General features: G+C 33.6%; 2 protein-coding genes across 2 annotated transcripts in view; both read left to right on the top strand.

The window, feature by feature from the left end:
• LOC111050422 (GDP-fucose protein O-fucosyltransferase 1) overlaps positions 1–6,076 on the top strand; it is a 49,452-nt gene extending 43,376 nt beyond the window's left edge. Inside the window, exons 4-7 of the mRNA XM_039423808.1 lie at positions 1,311–1,502; positions 2,028–2,200; positions 3,220–3,456; positions 4,555–6,076. Of these exons, the coding sequence (XP_039279742.1) occupies positions 1,311–1,502; positions 2,028–2,200; positions 3,220–3,456; positions 4,555–4,761 (809 nt within the window). The 3' untranslated portion in view covers positions 4,762–6,076. The remainder of the gene's footprint in view (positions 1–1,310; positions 1,503–2,027; positions 2,201–3,219; positions 3,457–4,554) is intronic.
• Positions 6,077–10,608: 4,532 nt separating this feature from the next.
• On the top strand, positions 10,609–13,877 carry LOC111050421. The gene has a single exon (XM_022336740.2). The coding sequence runs from the start codon at positions 10,844–10,846 to the stop codon at positions 11,630–11,632; it is 789 nt and encodes a 262-aa protein (XP_022192432.1). The 5' UTR covers positions 10,609–10,843; the 3' UTR covers positions 11,633–13,877.
• Positions 13,878–17,450: the final 3,573 nt, after the last annotated feature.

Below are 17,450 nucleotides of genomic sequence, written 5' to 3'. Positions count from 1 at the left end.
GCTTTGGAAATATTCTACAACACTGTACCATTAATACTAGTGTATGTCTACTGCCAATACATATACAGAGTGGATAGTGAAATATTGTCCCCGAAAAGTGTATGTTTTAAGTTTAAGAAGTTAAATTAATCCCGAAAAAAGTAGTGCAAATGAGACGATTCTATCGAATATTATAGCTTGGTTAATTCTAAACACTTTGATGGTAAAATCAATTCAATATCTCTCACAATAACTGAACAGCAAGCGATATAAAAAAATTCTGTCAATATTGACCGCCATCTTGAATTTTTCCTGGAATCGAACAAATAGGTTGTTTGTATCTCACTCATTATAAACTGATGACCATGATCCACCACCCAGAGACGTTTTGAGATGATGTCGAATATTTTCGTTGTTTCATCAATATTCTTATTCGGCTTGTTGTAACGAAGATATTAAGATTTTGCAAGTCTCTATCTTGAAGTAGTAATGAAAAAATCGATTTTATAGTGTTCTAGCTTGTTACCTCATGTGTATGGGAAAACGCACCAGAAATCATGCAGGGTTTTCTTTGGAGGGCGCTGGAGAACTCATTTTTTGACGTACAGTGCATGAAGATATATCGTTTCAAAGTTGAAAAAACACTCTAAATTTCATAGATTTAAAAATTTCTCTATCTCTTGCACAGAAAAGTATTTCTTGAAAAAAGTTTTTTTGGGATTTTGAAGGTTATAACTAGAAAAATATGCATTTTATAGGAAAACTTTATAAACAAAAATTGTAGAGGAAGATTTTAAAATATTTTCGTCTAAAAAACGGTTGAATATCTTGAACGGTTATTGAAATAAAAGTAATAAACTGTAGCAAAACCCTGAAAATTTTGGCGGATATCTTGTTTCCAAGGTGTTGTTCTGTGATTTCGACTTATCATCACCACGATCCTTATTATGCTAGACCTAACGAAGAAATTGAAACATCTTCCACGGCTGTTACCCAAAAATGACCACGGAATGACATTTGCGCCCGGACTATTTATAAAAACGTTCTTCTTGATTTCAGCATGATTCATTTTGTTGCATCTCAAGACTTTTTCTATTCACGTGTCACGTCATGAATCACTGGTTCTACTTTTGGTAAATACACTTTTTGGTTTTCAACACTCATTGGTTAGGATTATTATTTTGCTACTGTATTTACATACTCTTGAAATGACTAGATGTACAAGTAGGAAATGCAAATGTCTTTTTCGAGGCATGAGTTGGTTTCTCACAAAAATATTGATGTGTTTAATTTGCATTATTTTTCATTATTATTGCCTTGTTTATTTGTAGCATTTTGTTACACTTCTCGTGGTGATACTAGTAGCTGCAACGCCAAAGAAGGAAATCCATTCGGCCCTTTTTGGGATACTTTCAAGATTGATTTTGTGGATTCAGAATTTTACGGACCTCTCAACTATGACGTTCACCATCATGACATGGGCAAGAAGTGGAATGAGAAATATCCTGTTGCCAAATGGCCTGGTAAGCTTCAATGATTCAACACTGCCCATGAAGCTGGAGTAATTACTATGTCATTGAAAGATCTTAATACAAGTACATTTTACTTTGACCCTAATTTACCGATTTATTTCCATTGAGCATTACTTCAACTTTAATACTTTTATACTCTATTTTAAAATAATTGAATTACACTTTGAACTGTTTGAACAATATGATTAATTCATTACGCATCAGTAATTTATATTTATAACGTAAAAGTTCTGAAATGGTTATGATGTACCGCTTTCCATGTATAATGTTCACTATTTACTTGTAGAAAATCCAAAAAATTTCATCTTCAATAGAATGTGGAGTTAATTTTATTAAAACTTTAAAAACACTCTAGAATTTATGAAAATATTGTTTTACAATTTGGGACCTGAAAAATACAAAAATAAATTATTTTTATTTATATTTAAAGCTATATAAATTTATGATGAAGATGCAATAGTGATTAGGCTGCATCGCCAATCGTTATAACACTCATTATTGTACTTTTTGTTGCAGTTTTAGCGTTCACTGGTGCTCCTGGCAGCTTCCCTGTACAGAAAGAAAACAGAGAACTTCAGAAATACCTGGTGTGGAATGAAAATATCAAATCCAAAGCTGACAGATTCATCAGAAACATTCTACCGGTGGGAGGATTTGTTGGAATACACTTGAGAAACGGAATCGATTGGGTTAGCAGTATTTCAATGAAAATTCATAATATTTTTCAAGTTTTTTGATCGCCCATTCCTCTTATTTGTTAATTGACTCCATGAGTTAAACATAGTAGTAAATGTTAAACGAAGTAATTAATTTATTAACAAATGAACTACATGTTCAAATTTTAAGAGGAATAATATGGTTCTTGGCTAGTCTGCAAGTCAATTAACTTTTTAGAGGTTTTTGTGTTTTTTCACCCTGTCTCTCATTTCGCTTTTTTACCACTTTGTTCCTTTTTTATTCTATATACTTTCTTAATTCTTACCTTACCCATCTTATGGTAATTTTATAGCCAATTCTATGATTTTTTGTTGATATTGTTATTTTTTTATACTTCTGAAAAACCTATTGGTCGTGAATATAGAAAGCAGAATATATTCATGAAGATAGTTTTTGAATATGATAAAATCAGTTAACTTCTTCAATTAATGTTAGTAAAAAATCAGTTAAAAAATCAGTTAACTTCTTCAATAATTAATGTTAGTACAGAATCTAGAATCATAAATTGCATATCTTCCAACTTGTGTTTTTTCTTCTATTGCGTACTAGCTTACCCGGAGAACTTCGTACCGCCAAAAAGTCAATGTATCTCATGTCACACTTGACTTTATTTGGTGAATCATGAAATATATTTGACAATCAACATTATCATTTATATCTCAATATGGACTTCCTATTTTCTTAGTCATGCAGCATTTATTATCCCGAAAACATATTCTTCTCAATCGATTGGTAGTAATATCTATCAGTAAAGTGTTGAATTAAAAAAATAGATATGTTAAATCAGTGTTTTAAAGGTGAATTAAATGTTTTCATAGTTGTTGATTGTCAATAGATGGTCCAGGAAATATGCGATGTACGATGAATTACATAGAATTCTATATTCTTTCCATCTCCCATTTTAGGATGAATATAAGCTAAGCTAAATCTAAAAAAATGAAAATTAGTCTGTCATTCTTCTGCAGATGGATTATCTTATGTTTTTTTACAGGTGAGAGCTTGTGAACATGTTGGTCACAGTCCCAACTTGTTCGCTGCACCTCAGTGTCTCGGCTACCTCAATGAGTACGGAAAAACTACTCAAGAAATGTGTTTTCCCGATAAGACTATCATTATAAAACAAATGAAACGAATCATCAATCATCTGAAAGATATAACATCTATTTTTGTAGCATCTGATAATAACTACATGATCAAGGAGCTGAGTGAAGCCTTTAAAAGAATGGAGGTACTTTTTTCTATTTTAATTATTGCATATTATAATTTTTTTTCTCATTTTCTAATTTTCTATTGAATCCACAAACATTATCAGTATACAATTAATCGTGTGCTCTTACTAAGAAAAAGATGTTACTTTAATTATTTCAAGTAGCATGTTCATGACCATGTTATGGTCATGGAACGAAAATAGTTTCCTTTATTGCTAATACAGAATTATCATTGCTGTTGATTTATAATTTGCCCCAAGCTATTCAAAATACAGACAACTCAACTGAAATTCACTCTCATTTTATGTTTTTTTTTTTAAATTTTATTGATTAATATCTCAATCATATATATTTCAATTTTATTCCGTGTCCTTTTAAAGTTATCTCACATTTTTTATGTGATTATTCAGTTATTCTTGATATTTTTTCTTTGTGATCAGAACAGATTAACAACTAAATCGCTAAATCTTATAAATTGATACAAAACAAAATCCACGTAACAGTTTTGCTCCAATTTGGCCCATTCCTTTGAACAGAATTTTCAATATTATGTAATTACGTAGAACTACATTTCATTTACATTTGTAATTTATTTGAAACTACTCACACATTTTTTATTAGAGTCGAACAGTTTAATATAGTTAATTGTAAATTTTACTTTTAATATTTGTTCCTTCTTCCTTTCAAGTTTGCAACTCGACTAACTACTAACTAAATCTGCTGCTGTCTACAGTCTGTGCAAACATTAGATTGCATCATTGCTCTTATGGAGTACAGTGCTGCTAGATTTCACAGAACCAAAGAGCCTGTGAGCTAATTGTGTGAGAAAAAGAACGAAACATAGAGCGTAGGTCATTTTGACATAATCAGCATAAAAACGGCAAATTGTGCTCCTATTCTAGTAAGAAATAACATTAGCCATAGAACCCCTTGCTGCAAACTAAAGTTCATACAGACTATCGTGAAAATTCGTATAACTATGTACCCATTGAATTATCTTCTTTACCCTTGAAATGACATTTTTACCACTGTTATAAATAAAGCCATATACATACGAGTATATAACGTGTAAAAACTAAGTACGTGTATATTACAATAAATTGTAAACTTGTTTGCAGATTACTGTGCATCGATCGGAAGACAACAGTCCTCATCTGGATCTTGCTATTCTTGGACAAGCCAACTATTTCATTGGCAACTGTATCTCATCTTTCTCGGCATTCGCTAAACGCAGTCGAGACGTAAGAGGTCTTCCTTCTGCCTTCTGGGCGTTTCCTCCGTCAAAATTCTCTGGCAGTGCCAAGTCGCATCATGATGAGCTATGATTTAGAGCAATGAGTGTTCACCAGCCACCACTACCGGTATTTGCTCATTTTTCTACAAACATACAATGATAAATGAATTTCCTTGCAGATTATTCCGCTTTGTAGTGGATTTACAGTAGTTCTCTACTGAATCTAGAGGAGAACACGAATAATAATAATAATTCATTATTTAGAGTGTTGGCGTAATCCAGCTGTCATAATATTCTTTCGAATTAAGGGTTTCTCAATTGCTTTATAGTAGCTGATATCAACTTGACTCTGCAAGTGACATTGCCAGTCATTTCTGCACTAGTTGAATTTAATTACATATTCTCCAATGTAGTTTATAAAAAATATGTTAATAATTTACTGGGTTAAATATTATATTTTTTTGTTTAACGCCTCAAATGTCAAAGTCTGCTCTAGAATAATGTATTAACTCTTGAAATGTCTATTGAAAATTATTTTTGCTCTACAAGTTTTATTTCAAAAAGTTTAAAAATGAAAAGTTTTAAATGAATCGTAAATAAAAAACGTTAATAATGTCAAAATAATGGCATGTAGCTCCAATTCAATTCCGACATACATTAACCGTAAACCTCAGTTAATACTGACATTGCCAAACGAGTTACCGGCACACTCCTCATATTGACCTCATGGTCAATTTTCATTTTAGGAGAATAATTAAAATTGAGTTGTTTGCATACAAATAATCTAGACCTAGAAGTTTTATTATTCAGAAGATTTTTATTGAAGCGCGTGTAGAAAAATGTGACTTTGGAATTGGTTGCTTTGATATGATTTTCAAATCATTGGTGAATTGGACTGGGAATTGAATTATTGCTGCAGATCACTATTTTGAAAATTATCGACATCATTGTTGAAGTACAAAGTCCCTATACAGTCTTGATTTTGAAAATTATCGACAACTTTGTGAAGTTCATAGTTCCTATACAGTACAGCCTTTTTCTTTTAAATCAGATAGGGCCTACTGTAGATGGAGTTCATAACTCAAAAGTGAACAAATCAGTAGACTACTCTCAAATGTGCATTACAGCCTTTGCATCCATTAAATAATAATGAAATATAATATAGGCTATTGTGATTAATAGTTATAACAATTATTAAAAAGTATCGTTGGCAATTTCTATGTGTTTGTTACAATGGCGCAATGTAAATAATAATTCCTGAACGTTTAATGAAAATACTCAAGACTGATGCTTTCTAAAAATTAAAAAATATGTAAATTAGTGAGAATTTGGTTAAGCAAGTAATTTCCTAATGTATTGTGTATGAGACAATAATAAAAGTGATTCGTTCAAGTGTTTTCTAATAACTTGAAGTTGTGGTATTTATTCATAAACCCAGATCCTGATTGAGTTTCACTCGGTTTTTGTATTTCATCAACGTTAGTATAGACTGCTTTAAAGTCACTCCATTTTCTGTACTTTCAACTTACCGTACAAGTGCAATATGTTTATGATTATCAATTTTTGCAATTCTCCAGAAATGAAGCATTCGATATATGAAGAAATGAGAATTTTAATATACTGTAATAAGGGTAAAAATAAATTCGTATGGGGTCTGTTGGTGGCGCCTGAATGTAGACTATGATAATCTTAAGTCTTTGAGTCTTACAACAACTAAGTTATCATACTTCAGCCGGGACCAACTTTACTTTTTACTAAAAATTTACCTTTTTAGGTATCGTAGTTGGATTTTTATTTGGAATCCATTTATTTGAGCACATTCCAAAGATTGTTGATCAGTTAATCGGTTTCACATCTCCTACTACTTGATCTTTTTAGAAACATTGAAATGGTCAATGGTAATGGTGTAAAGTGTAAACAATTACAGTATTGTATTTTCCGTGAATGATAACAAAGTAAAAAAAATATTTGATAAAAATACATTACCCTTACTGTTTCTGTGAAAGGAATTCTTAACTGCATGATTCAAATATTTATTGTATTCAAACCAGGGGTGCCTACAGGGGGGGACATGACGCCAACAGCGTCATAGAAATTTTTGGGGGGGATTAATTTTAACCTAGAGGACCGATTCTGTCTAATAATTTTTATTTTATTCATTATTTTTATTGATTCATTCTTTCATTTATGTTACTGCTTCGTATTTCCCAACGATGTAAATGATGAGTTTCCTACTGAAATAAACTACTTATGATCAGTGTAAGCACCAGCTTACTGGTTTTTGGAAATCGTATCGAGAATTTTAATTGAAGGATTTTTCCGCACTTGGATTAGCTTGCAGGCTTTCAACTTGTCAATCAATAGGTAATATTGTCAATATGGACCAACTAATTTACTAATTGATCGACATCAAACAGTCAGATCGAATATTCGGGAGTGTATCGTTTCAGTACATGCGCATAAGCACGAGAACATTCATCTAGGCTACAAGATACACTTATCCTCGCCAGGAAAAATACTATTTGAACTACAGCATCCTTGCAAGCAGCAAGGAGACTTCTCACTTTCCAGCACCGGGTCCAAGAGGGATTCTAACCAGAAGATCGGCTACAGAGAGAATAACAGTTCCAGTTGGGAAAATATGGTACCAGTAAACCGGGGTGACTTTGTCCAACTTTGGGGAGTTGAAATTTTAAACAGCTTGCAATCAATAATTAAGTTGCAACAAATCTCTTGCAATATTTTTTATTTCACTCTGCAATGTTTGAAGAGTATTTTTCATATTGAAAATTTAGTATTTTTCTCAACTTAGACAAAGATTTTTTTTAAATAAGAGACAATTTCAACCGGGGGTTGGGGTGATTTTATCTCACTTTGAAAAATATATGGAAAAAAGTAAATTTTCAAGAGTTAGACAAAGTGAAACCAACTGTTAACCTTCAAAATGAACAATGACAAAAAATCTGGTGTGGCGCACTCACACAACTTTCCTTGCCGTTATGAAAATTGATCACCTGACGCTAGTGGTCGCGCGCATCTCAAGTCTAGGCCTACTTATAGACAAAACTCTGAGCCAGCTGGTGACAGGAAATAACGCTGGAGACACACGAGGTCTGCTATCTCTTCATAGTGAATGATTTAATAGAATCAACAGTTTGCAATTGAATAATCACATTTTCTCGAATTCCGAGCTTATTTTCAAATTTAAGGTGAAAATGTTACTGAACATTAATTGTAGAGATTTTCATGCTCAATCTTTTCTACTTGAAATTTTTTGTTTAAATTGTATCTGAAGCCTGATAATTGGGAATCTAAAAGCGAACTTTGCATACATGGGGCGGAGCTCCTGAAATTTTTACAGATATGGGACTTGTGGCAGTTGATCAATGACTATACAGTATTAGGTATAAATTTGATCAAAATCGTTGGAGCCGTTTTCGAGAAAATCGCGAAAAACCCTGTTTTTGACAACATTTTCGCCATTTTAGCCGCCATCTTGTTTTACATTTGATCGAAATTGATCGTGTCGGATCCTTATAGTGGAAGGACCTTAAGTTCCAAATTTCAAGCTCTTCGGTCAATTGGGAGATGAGATATCGTCTACACAGACGCACATACACACACACACACACACCAATACCCAAAAAACACTTTTTTGGACTCAGGGAACCTTGAAACGTATTGAAATTTGAAAATTGAGGTACCTTAATTTTTTTCGGAAAGCAATACTTTCCTTAGCTATCATACACAAGGAGAGTAACAAATGAAATCCACAAATCAAAATCAACGGGTTTTTCCCGTTCCATTCAGTCAGTTCTTTGAATGTAATTCTATCTCGTAAAATATAACTATTTGAAAAACCTCTAATCCCTTCCAGCAAATTGCAATTTCAAAGCAAAATCCTAACCTATCTTCCCACCTTTGAAATATCAAAAAGCATAATTCTACCTGGACCCTAGCCCTTTCTAGCATATTGCAATTTTAAAGCAAAAACCTAACCTAACCTTATGAAACATTATTGAATATAATCCAAAAAAACCTAACCCCTTACCCCTTCACATTTAATAATTAAGATTTCAAAGCAAAATCCTAACCCCCTAACCTATCCTTTCACATTTGAAACATCAAAAAACATAACTCTAACTGCACCCTAGCCCCTTCTAGCATATTGCAATTTCAAAGCAAAAACCTAACCTATCCTGATAACACATTATTAAATATAACCTAAATTAAACCTAACCTCTAACCCTTTCACATTTAATACTTTAGATTTATTCGTCATCTTTAGAACAAAACATAAACATGTGGTTCATTTCATGAACATGTTCACAAACATGTGGTTCATTTCATGAACATTTTCACAAACATGTGGTTCAAAGCAAAATCCTAACCCCCTAACCAATCCTTTTACCTTTGAAACATCAAAAAACATAACTCTACCTAGACCCTAGCCTCTTCTAGCATATTGCAATTTTAAAGCAAAAACCTAAAACCTATCCTAATGAAACATTATTAAATATAACCTGAATAAAACCTAACCCCTAACTCTTTCACATTTGTTGAACGATAGACAAGGATAGCAACACCATTGCAAATCGTACACTACCACTATAGATACTCAAAGAGTACTTTTGATTAACTATGTTATAACTGTGACTGTTGCTGGCCGTTACTCTGTTTCTGAGACAAAGAGAAGCTGCTCAAAAGATGATGCAAGCAGTTACGTTTTATGTCGAACATATTAATTTAACTAATATGTCGAGATTCGACAAGATATTGATTGTAGAGCCTCGATAATGATCAGGGCTACGGGTATCAATGTTGAACATCGATAACAGAGATCGGAGATAAACTGACTTGAATATTTTTCAGCGTGGTGGGACTAAGTCACCCCAGTCGACGGTACGTACTTGAAGCTACTGTACAATATTTCGTATTTAGGACTCCTAAAGTTGTAGTTTGTGAGGCATACAGCCCCAACCATTCAGCTTACTTTTTATTCAATAGTCCCACATCCTACTCTCACTTGTTTAACAGGAAAACCCAAAAATAACGGGGGATCTTTAGTTTATTCGGGGGGGATTGGCGTCATAGACGTTGGGGGGGATAGGCACCCCTGTTTCAAACCCATTGAAGTAAGTAATTTGAGTTTCATATTCATAGCTTCATTGTTAAATCAATATAATATAAGGTGCTGCTGTTTGGGTGGTGAACATAGGAACTGCGAACTACTTTTACCCAGCGGCTCCGCTAGGTAGCGTGACAGCGTCGAATCCTTGAAAATCAATAGAATTGAAAATTTGTTGGGTTTTTTTATCTCCAGATGCGTTCATCAATAAGTTTTGTATCAGAAAAATCAGTTATTTGATAACCAGCAACTTTGAATATTTTCACAAAGGTCTTCAAACTGATTAAATATCAAGTTGATGTCTTTCTGCCTGTCACAAGCAGAATAATTGAATTGAATGATGAAATTTCTGTTCCATAAATTTCAAGAAGTTTTTATATAATCACATCAATTATCTTATTCCTGCGGCATAATGCAACTTAGACAGCGAAATGATAACATGGAAAGTGTTCGATTTTTTGTGTAAAAACTTTTGTAAACTCTTGTAACTTTTATCAAGGTTAATTTGTCTACGGGATTTTAAAATACCAATTAACTTTGTCGAAGATTCTCAAGAGTGAAATTAGTTTTATTGAGGTGAATTAAAATATTGTAGGTTTATGAGAAGTTTTGCGTTGTTTCATAGTTGAGAGCGTTTTCTGTTAGTTGGTGGGAGAGAGAGAGTGTGAGTGCGTGAGTGAGTGAATAACAACAGCAACAGAACAGAACGTCATAACTCTGTTGAATAGAGAGGGGAGTTGGTTTACGTAGCTGCCGCTAGAAGCGCACCGGGCGCAGTCACCTCTTTTTGAATAGCGAAGGCCGTTCACTGATTGGTTGATAAGTAGGCCGTGACGTCACCCGGACGGAAACTTACTTATATGGGTAGTGTTGTCAGCGGCCTCCACTTCAGTTGGAAATTTTCTCGAGTGAACATTGACTGGATTACGGTAACCTGTGTCGATCGTAGTTCATGTGACGTTCGTGTGATCTTGTGTTTGTTAAAAACTGTGTTTTAAAGTTTGTTTGTTCTTATCAACATTAAAAACAGTTCGGTAGTTGAAGTATGGCTACGGATGCGCAAAGGTTAATCAGCATTTCGCTGACAAAAATCGCGCAATCTCGTAGTCAACGTGGTGGAGTGAGTTTACACAAAAACCTGTTGGTTGCCACAGTTCTTCAGAAAGCCAGATATATATTCATGGAAGAAGCCTACCACATGGTGCACTCACCGACCCAGTACTCTCAGGATTACACCAACTACGACGAGGATAACTTGATCGCACTGACCGCCGAAGAAGCGGGAATCAGTCCGACAACAGCATCGTCACCGGCGGCTGCAACAGATGCAGACGCAGGCGTTCCCGACATGTCATACCTGCAGTCACCTGCTGCCTGTGTGCGATGTCCCGACCACGACAAGGAGAACCATGCACCCTCCCACGAAACACCCACCTACCTCGACCTGGACAAGGCACCTCGTGAGCAGAGTGTTGTCATCCTGCGTGAGAGGTCGTCCTCGACGCCGTCATCCCCGTCCACCCGGTGTCTGAAGAGGAGGCGAGCCGTCGCTGAATGGGAGACCGAGGAAGCCGTTCTCAGCATCCTGCCTAAGCGAGCCAAGACCACTACAGAGGACGACTCTGTCTTCCTCGACGAATCCACCTTGCTGTCAGAATGCGACGAGGATAGTGGTGCTACGACTATGGAAATCGACAGAATCACCAGCTTAGTGTCCATCTTCAGCTTCGGAGGCCAGCTGACGAGGTCCTCCTCCACACCCGATTTATGTTCTGCTCAGGCTAAGGAAACTGACTCATTAACGCAGAGGCCGTTCTTAGCAATGACAGTCTGAATAACTGTGCGTCTGACGTGGCTGCAGCATTTTCCTACCTTTCACAGGTAAAGTATTGTCTCAAAACGTTTGATAATTGTCAAGTTTGTGAGCCAGCTCAACATACCTACTAATATTCATTTGATCTGATCACATCAATATTTTTATTCATTCTTTTCCACAAGGGAAATCCCGTTTTTATGATCTGGATGTTCATTAATTTATTTTGAGGTTAGATACGGTATATCTCATAATTATTCTTGAAGAACATTATTTTTTATATATTCGGATGATAAAGATATGTTTTGTTACTGAATAGCTTGAAAGTTAGGTAACTAGTGCATTTTTCAACTTTGTCAGATGACCCTTTATATGACTCGCTTGACAATTACCTTACGTTTTGCCTATGTTTTCTCTCACAATATCTTTTTTAACCTGAATATTCTTCAAAATGAAGAAATTCAATCAATCTACCATTCTATCCAATGGGCTCAAGATACTGCATGTTTTAAACATTTTTCCAGTAGAATTTCGTCTACCTAGTATAATTTTGAAATTTTAATTTTTCCATATTTAGTTCTATTCATTCTTGAGAATTCACAATCAATCATATAACTCAACAAACTGAATTTAGCCTAATATTTTGGAAATATCTTCCTGGATTGCCCTCTGAATAGATCTTTCCAGTAGGAGTAGCTTAAATAGTTGATAGTATACTTCAACAGGAGTATAATATAATAGTATTTGTTTGTCCACCAGCAGTCCAGCAGCCTTGGCTGCGGGAATCCTCTTTGTAAGAACATACCAAACTAAATATGGGCAAAAATATAGAATTAATCGAGTTTCTTTATTATATCATAAACAATTGTGAAAGAAGATATTGACATAAGAGAATTTTAATAAAATCCCTATTATTTCTTATAGGAAGAACCTATTTAGATTTAACTATTATAGGCTACTCCAAAGTATTAACAATTTTGCCAATTGCCCAATAAGGTATTGATTAGCTAATTTATAGCTATTGACTAAATCATTACCAACGTTGAATATTTTATATATTAGCTCATCAATGAAAATAAACTACCTACCTAATTAGGCTTAGGTACTGTAAATCCATCGACCTCTTCAAATCAAATGCATTTGACTGTCATTAATGTGATTGAGGATTGATTGAAATAGAATTCACAATTATAGATAAATTTGTATTGTTTTGAAATGATCAAAGTATAATGTGTGGTTCTATTATGTACTAATTTATTACTGTATCAGATCTGAAGCCACTTGAATTCAACTTAATCATAGCAGATTCTTCATTAATGAAGGTAATTCATTCATGTCCCGTTATTCTATTATTTGATTTTACTATGCCCAATCTAATTTGAATGTTGGATATTGTGATTGAATAACAGGTGACAACTGACGCGCCAGGTGGTTGTGTGTGTGTGTGTGTGTGTGTGTGTGTGTGTGGTGTTGCATTGACAGCCAGCAACGAACTATTGTGATCTCGAAATTGTTAGTTTTAAGTACCGCATTCGGCCGGCCGATCCGAGTTACCAACAAGGCCTGTATTTTAAAGCAAACGTTTTAAAAGTTTATATTGGTAAAATTATTTTTGTATATTTCGGTAATTTGCCGTATTGTGATACAGAAGCTTAGCAAATATTGTAAATTTTCTGTATTTTTTGTACATATTGTAAATTGATTATGTACATAATGGGAAATATTATGGCATACCGGTATGCTCATTATTATTCAGATTCTTGAATTTATTGTTTTAATTGCATGGGAGCAGTACTAGTAGTTATACTTATTTTCATAAACGCATAAAATGAGTCCCAATTTTATAAATGATGTAGAATGTAGAAGAATACCCATCGATGACACTAGAGTTGCAATTTCCTTTCATAAATAAGTGTTTCTAAAGTATATCATTAATAGTCAGTTGACAATGTTGCCAATTTTTCTCTGTATCTTATATGATTTAATTTTTTTTAACTATTGGTGGCCTTTGCAATTAACTATTTTCAACTGCTCCTGTTGCCTTGTTTAAATTTTCTATTTTTTAAAACAAGAGTTTAACGCACAGAGATTTTTTTATAAATTATTTTTGTATTTTGGTCATTATCAACATAGAAACAAGCATTTCTGTGAAAAATATCACAATTTTGTAAATTTATTGGTTCTGTTTTAAGAACCCAAGTATTGTAGCTAGATCTATCATTTGTACATAGAAGTAAGATTTATAATAAAACAAGTTATACTTTAATCTTCTCCTTTTATGTTCTTCCTAACTTTCCCACTAGGGCATGTTTCACTAAATTTCAGAGATCAAACGGTTTGTTAAACGAGAACAGCTAACTATAAGATGCCCTCACACTGGACATGCCTTGATAGCACATTACAAGTAGCACATCTCTTTGCCTGTTTAGTGTGTGGACATCTTATAGTATTATAATGGCAGTAAAGAATAATTTATTATAATTCACTAATGTAATTATCAACTTATTGTGCAGTGATATGACTTCCAATTATAACGACAATAATGTATATTGAACCTTCAGCCTTTACAGTCACTTTTGATAGACCTAGTTTCTCAACATATGATCAATTATGAAACCTTGAAATCCATCAAGAATAAATTATCAATATCGATGTACTACTCAGTGATAATAAACTCATAATATGAGTTTATTATATTATATATGAACCAGTAGAGCAATCACATACTTGGAAATATATTTTTTAAATTTTTTACAAAAAATTGTGTTATGTAATTGCCATATGAAATGATCTGTGTCGAGTATGTCATTCTGATTTTGAAGATCTTATTGGGACAGAGAGGGTACCTACTGTGGAAAGAATTTAGTCTCATAATAAATTTAATTTGATGAGTGAAATTGATGATTTTTTGATAGTTGAACTCATATTGATTGACTTTGAAGAATTCTCCAGAATATTCAAATTAGTTGCAATAATGAGTTGTTAGTCGCTAAGCTAAAATATATTTGAGAGTGTGATGAGCAATCAATCTCATTTGAATCGAAATTCAAATAATGGGATAAATCATTATCCAACAAGAGATTACTATTACTATTTACAAATGTATTCAAAAACTATGCTGTTAATATTTTTTCTGTACAGTATTAACATTTCTGAAGGAACATATCAGGTGTACATAAATGAAAGATAAAGTGCCAGTAGGACAAAAGCCGGTTAAATTTTAATCGTGATTAATTCCGCGAGAACCAATTAGAGAAGCCGTCTTATCAAAAAGGCCCTCTCTGATTGGTATTCGTGGAATTAATCACGGTTAAAATTTAACCGGATTTTGTGCAACCGGGCTAAATCATAGTTATTGCATACTGTAATCATCATTTCATTCTCTAGTTTTATGTAGATCAATCTATCCACAGCTCAAAATCCTCCTAGTATGGGTTGTATTGTATCGTGATATGAGTAAAATCTCTAAATTGATAACAAATCATTCCTCGAAATGATGTGTAGCAGTAGTTTCGCAATGTTACTTTACATGGTGAGACACTTGAAAATACGATAACTTACGTTGTAGACCATTACACAACACTGTTTAACCTTTCACTTTGAAATTCTCATTTACATCATCGATATGACCCCTTATATTATTATGTTTGACTTCTTAATTCAATTATTTTTCATTGTGATACTACCTAATACAAAATGCTGTTTCCAGTTTACTTCAATCATCAAGCATAAAGTACACTCAGTAAAAGAAAACAAACTGTGTATGTTGGGATATACAGGTGAGAAAAATACCTCATCTCACTATGGGAGGGAAAAAAATCATTCATGAAAATATTTAATATAGAAGCAGTGTCCACTTTACCACTTCACATATTAAATGGCAATTTGAGTCATTTTTAGCAAATGATTATTGGTTATAATCATAATATGGCTTCCTTTTCGCTTCTGGATACAATTTAATCAATTTTAATAAACAACTCATCTGAATGAGTTTGGTAGGTATTATAGAGCAGCCTATTATACATTCTATACTCTGATTATACATAATGTTGAAACTGAAAACGAAATGTGGTGTAGGATTGAAGGAGTGCGGCAACACTGGCTGGAGGAGGGGGTTGCATCCCAAAAGCATTCTATCCTACGGAAGTTGATGTCCTTTGCATTGCACCTGCACGCTGAATCAACCATTTCCCTAATAAAAATGAAACATTGGCCTGGATCAGGTGGGAATATTCCATTTAACCACATTTCTGAAATTATGGATTTTAAAGCTTTCTAGGCTTAACGTATTCAATTGGCCCTATTGTGTGAGATTTGAGGCCCGGTTGCACAAAAACCGGTTAAATTTTAATCGTGGTTAATTAAAAAACCAATCAGAGAAGGTTTTTTTAAAAGACGTCTTCTCTGATTGGTTGTGGAATTAAATTTAGCCACTATTAAAACTTAACTGGCACTAAGTGTTCAAACCGTGCTTTAATATTTTCAATGTTACAATGATTATTCAATAAATAAACGGGTTTGGAAAAAAACTAAAATGTAGAAGGAACAGAAGTAATGTTTACGTTACTCATATAAATATAATATCAGAAAGGCTATTATAAGGAGGAGTAACAAGGCAGTCACTATCATGTTGCTAAAACCATAGAGAAACAATAGCGTAAATAGATATCCTATACTATAGGGCGTTTATGTCGCAACTTTTAATGTTATCTCAAGCTGATTATTGTCGATTTTTACTGTTTTGACCGGGTAAGAGTGTATGAACGGCACAATATGAGAGACTATCAGTGTCATAAAGCTTCACGTGAAAGAAATACGTGGACTATCGGCTTGAGATAACAGTAAAAGTTGCGACATAAACGCCCTATACCATGGGATATCTACTTATGCTATTGTTTCTCTATGCTAAAACCAATAGGCCTACTACGAAAGCAACACGAACACATAGCCTACCGTAGCCTACCTATCTTCTGGACTATTTTAATGAATCGGAATTCGGGGGAGGAACAGTTTTGGGCTGTGCCTGCTGATCCTCCACCAAATTATTTTATATGTATTTGTATATCATTGAACCAATAGAAGAATAATGTTAATTAGCCCATAAGCGTACACAGCATTTGCAAATATATGTCAATAATTACTATTACCGTTATAATACAGTCAATTAGGTGGGCTGACCTGCTATCTTTATTTTCCAATATTAGAAACAGAACGAAAATATATTATTTCAAAATAAATTTATTCAAAAACATTTGAAACAAATTATTATAGTGGAGTAAATTATAAATAAATTTCTCGCAGTTTTGATTTGAAAATAATATCCTAATTTGTCCAGGGAGTACCTACGGTAATAGATTATAGAAGGTTACCGTACTTCTACAATCTTATATCGACTGTAATAAAAATTGATAAGACACTGAATGGAAACTTTTGCTTTCCATTTAGTTATTGATTAGTCTGTGTTCTTATCAACTATGACATCATTTCAAGTTATAGTCAATTGCCTATATTAATAAGATTAGATCGAATTTTATTGGAGAAGTTTTTGTAGAAATGTTTATTTAATTAGTCGCTCATTTTGGATCATTTATCCATTAAGATTGCTCATTATCGCTCAATTTGGAAGGTATAAGCAGATAATGAGCTAGATAATTAAGAAGAAAAAAAGGCAGACGTAAATAATACAGATATAATTTTCCGGGACGGGCCATCCTAGTTGCACTATTCTTTTTCTTGTTTATTTTCAACAAATAATAGAATACAGTACTGCTAAACGGAAGTTGAGCTTGAGATAGCACACAGTAGCTGCTGTGTAATTTGAATGATAGCAAATATTTTT

This window comes from Nilaparvata lugens, chromosome 3 (genome assembly GCF_014356525.2).
Source record: "Nilaparvata lugens isolate BPH chromosome 3, ASM1435652v1, whole genome shotgun sequence".
Lineage (NCBI taxonomy): Eukaryota > Metazoa > Arthropoda > Insecta > Hemiptera > Delphacidae > Nilaparvata > Nilaparvata lugens.
The sequence above is the reverse complement of the archived record's forward strand: the minus strand, read 5'-3'. Positions and strand labels throughout refer to the sequence as shown.

Excerpts from the sequence above, each read along its gene's own strand:
- LOC111050421 (XM_022336740.2), top strand. The coding sequence starts at position 10,844 with ATGGCTACGGATGCGCAAAGGTTAATCAGCATTTCGCTGACAAAAATC.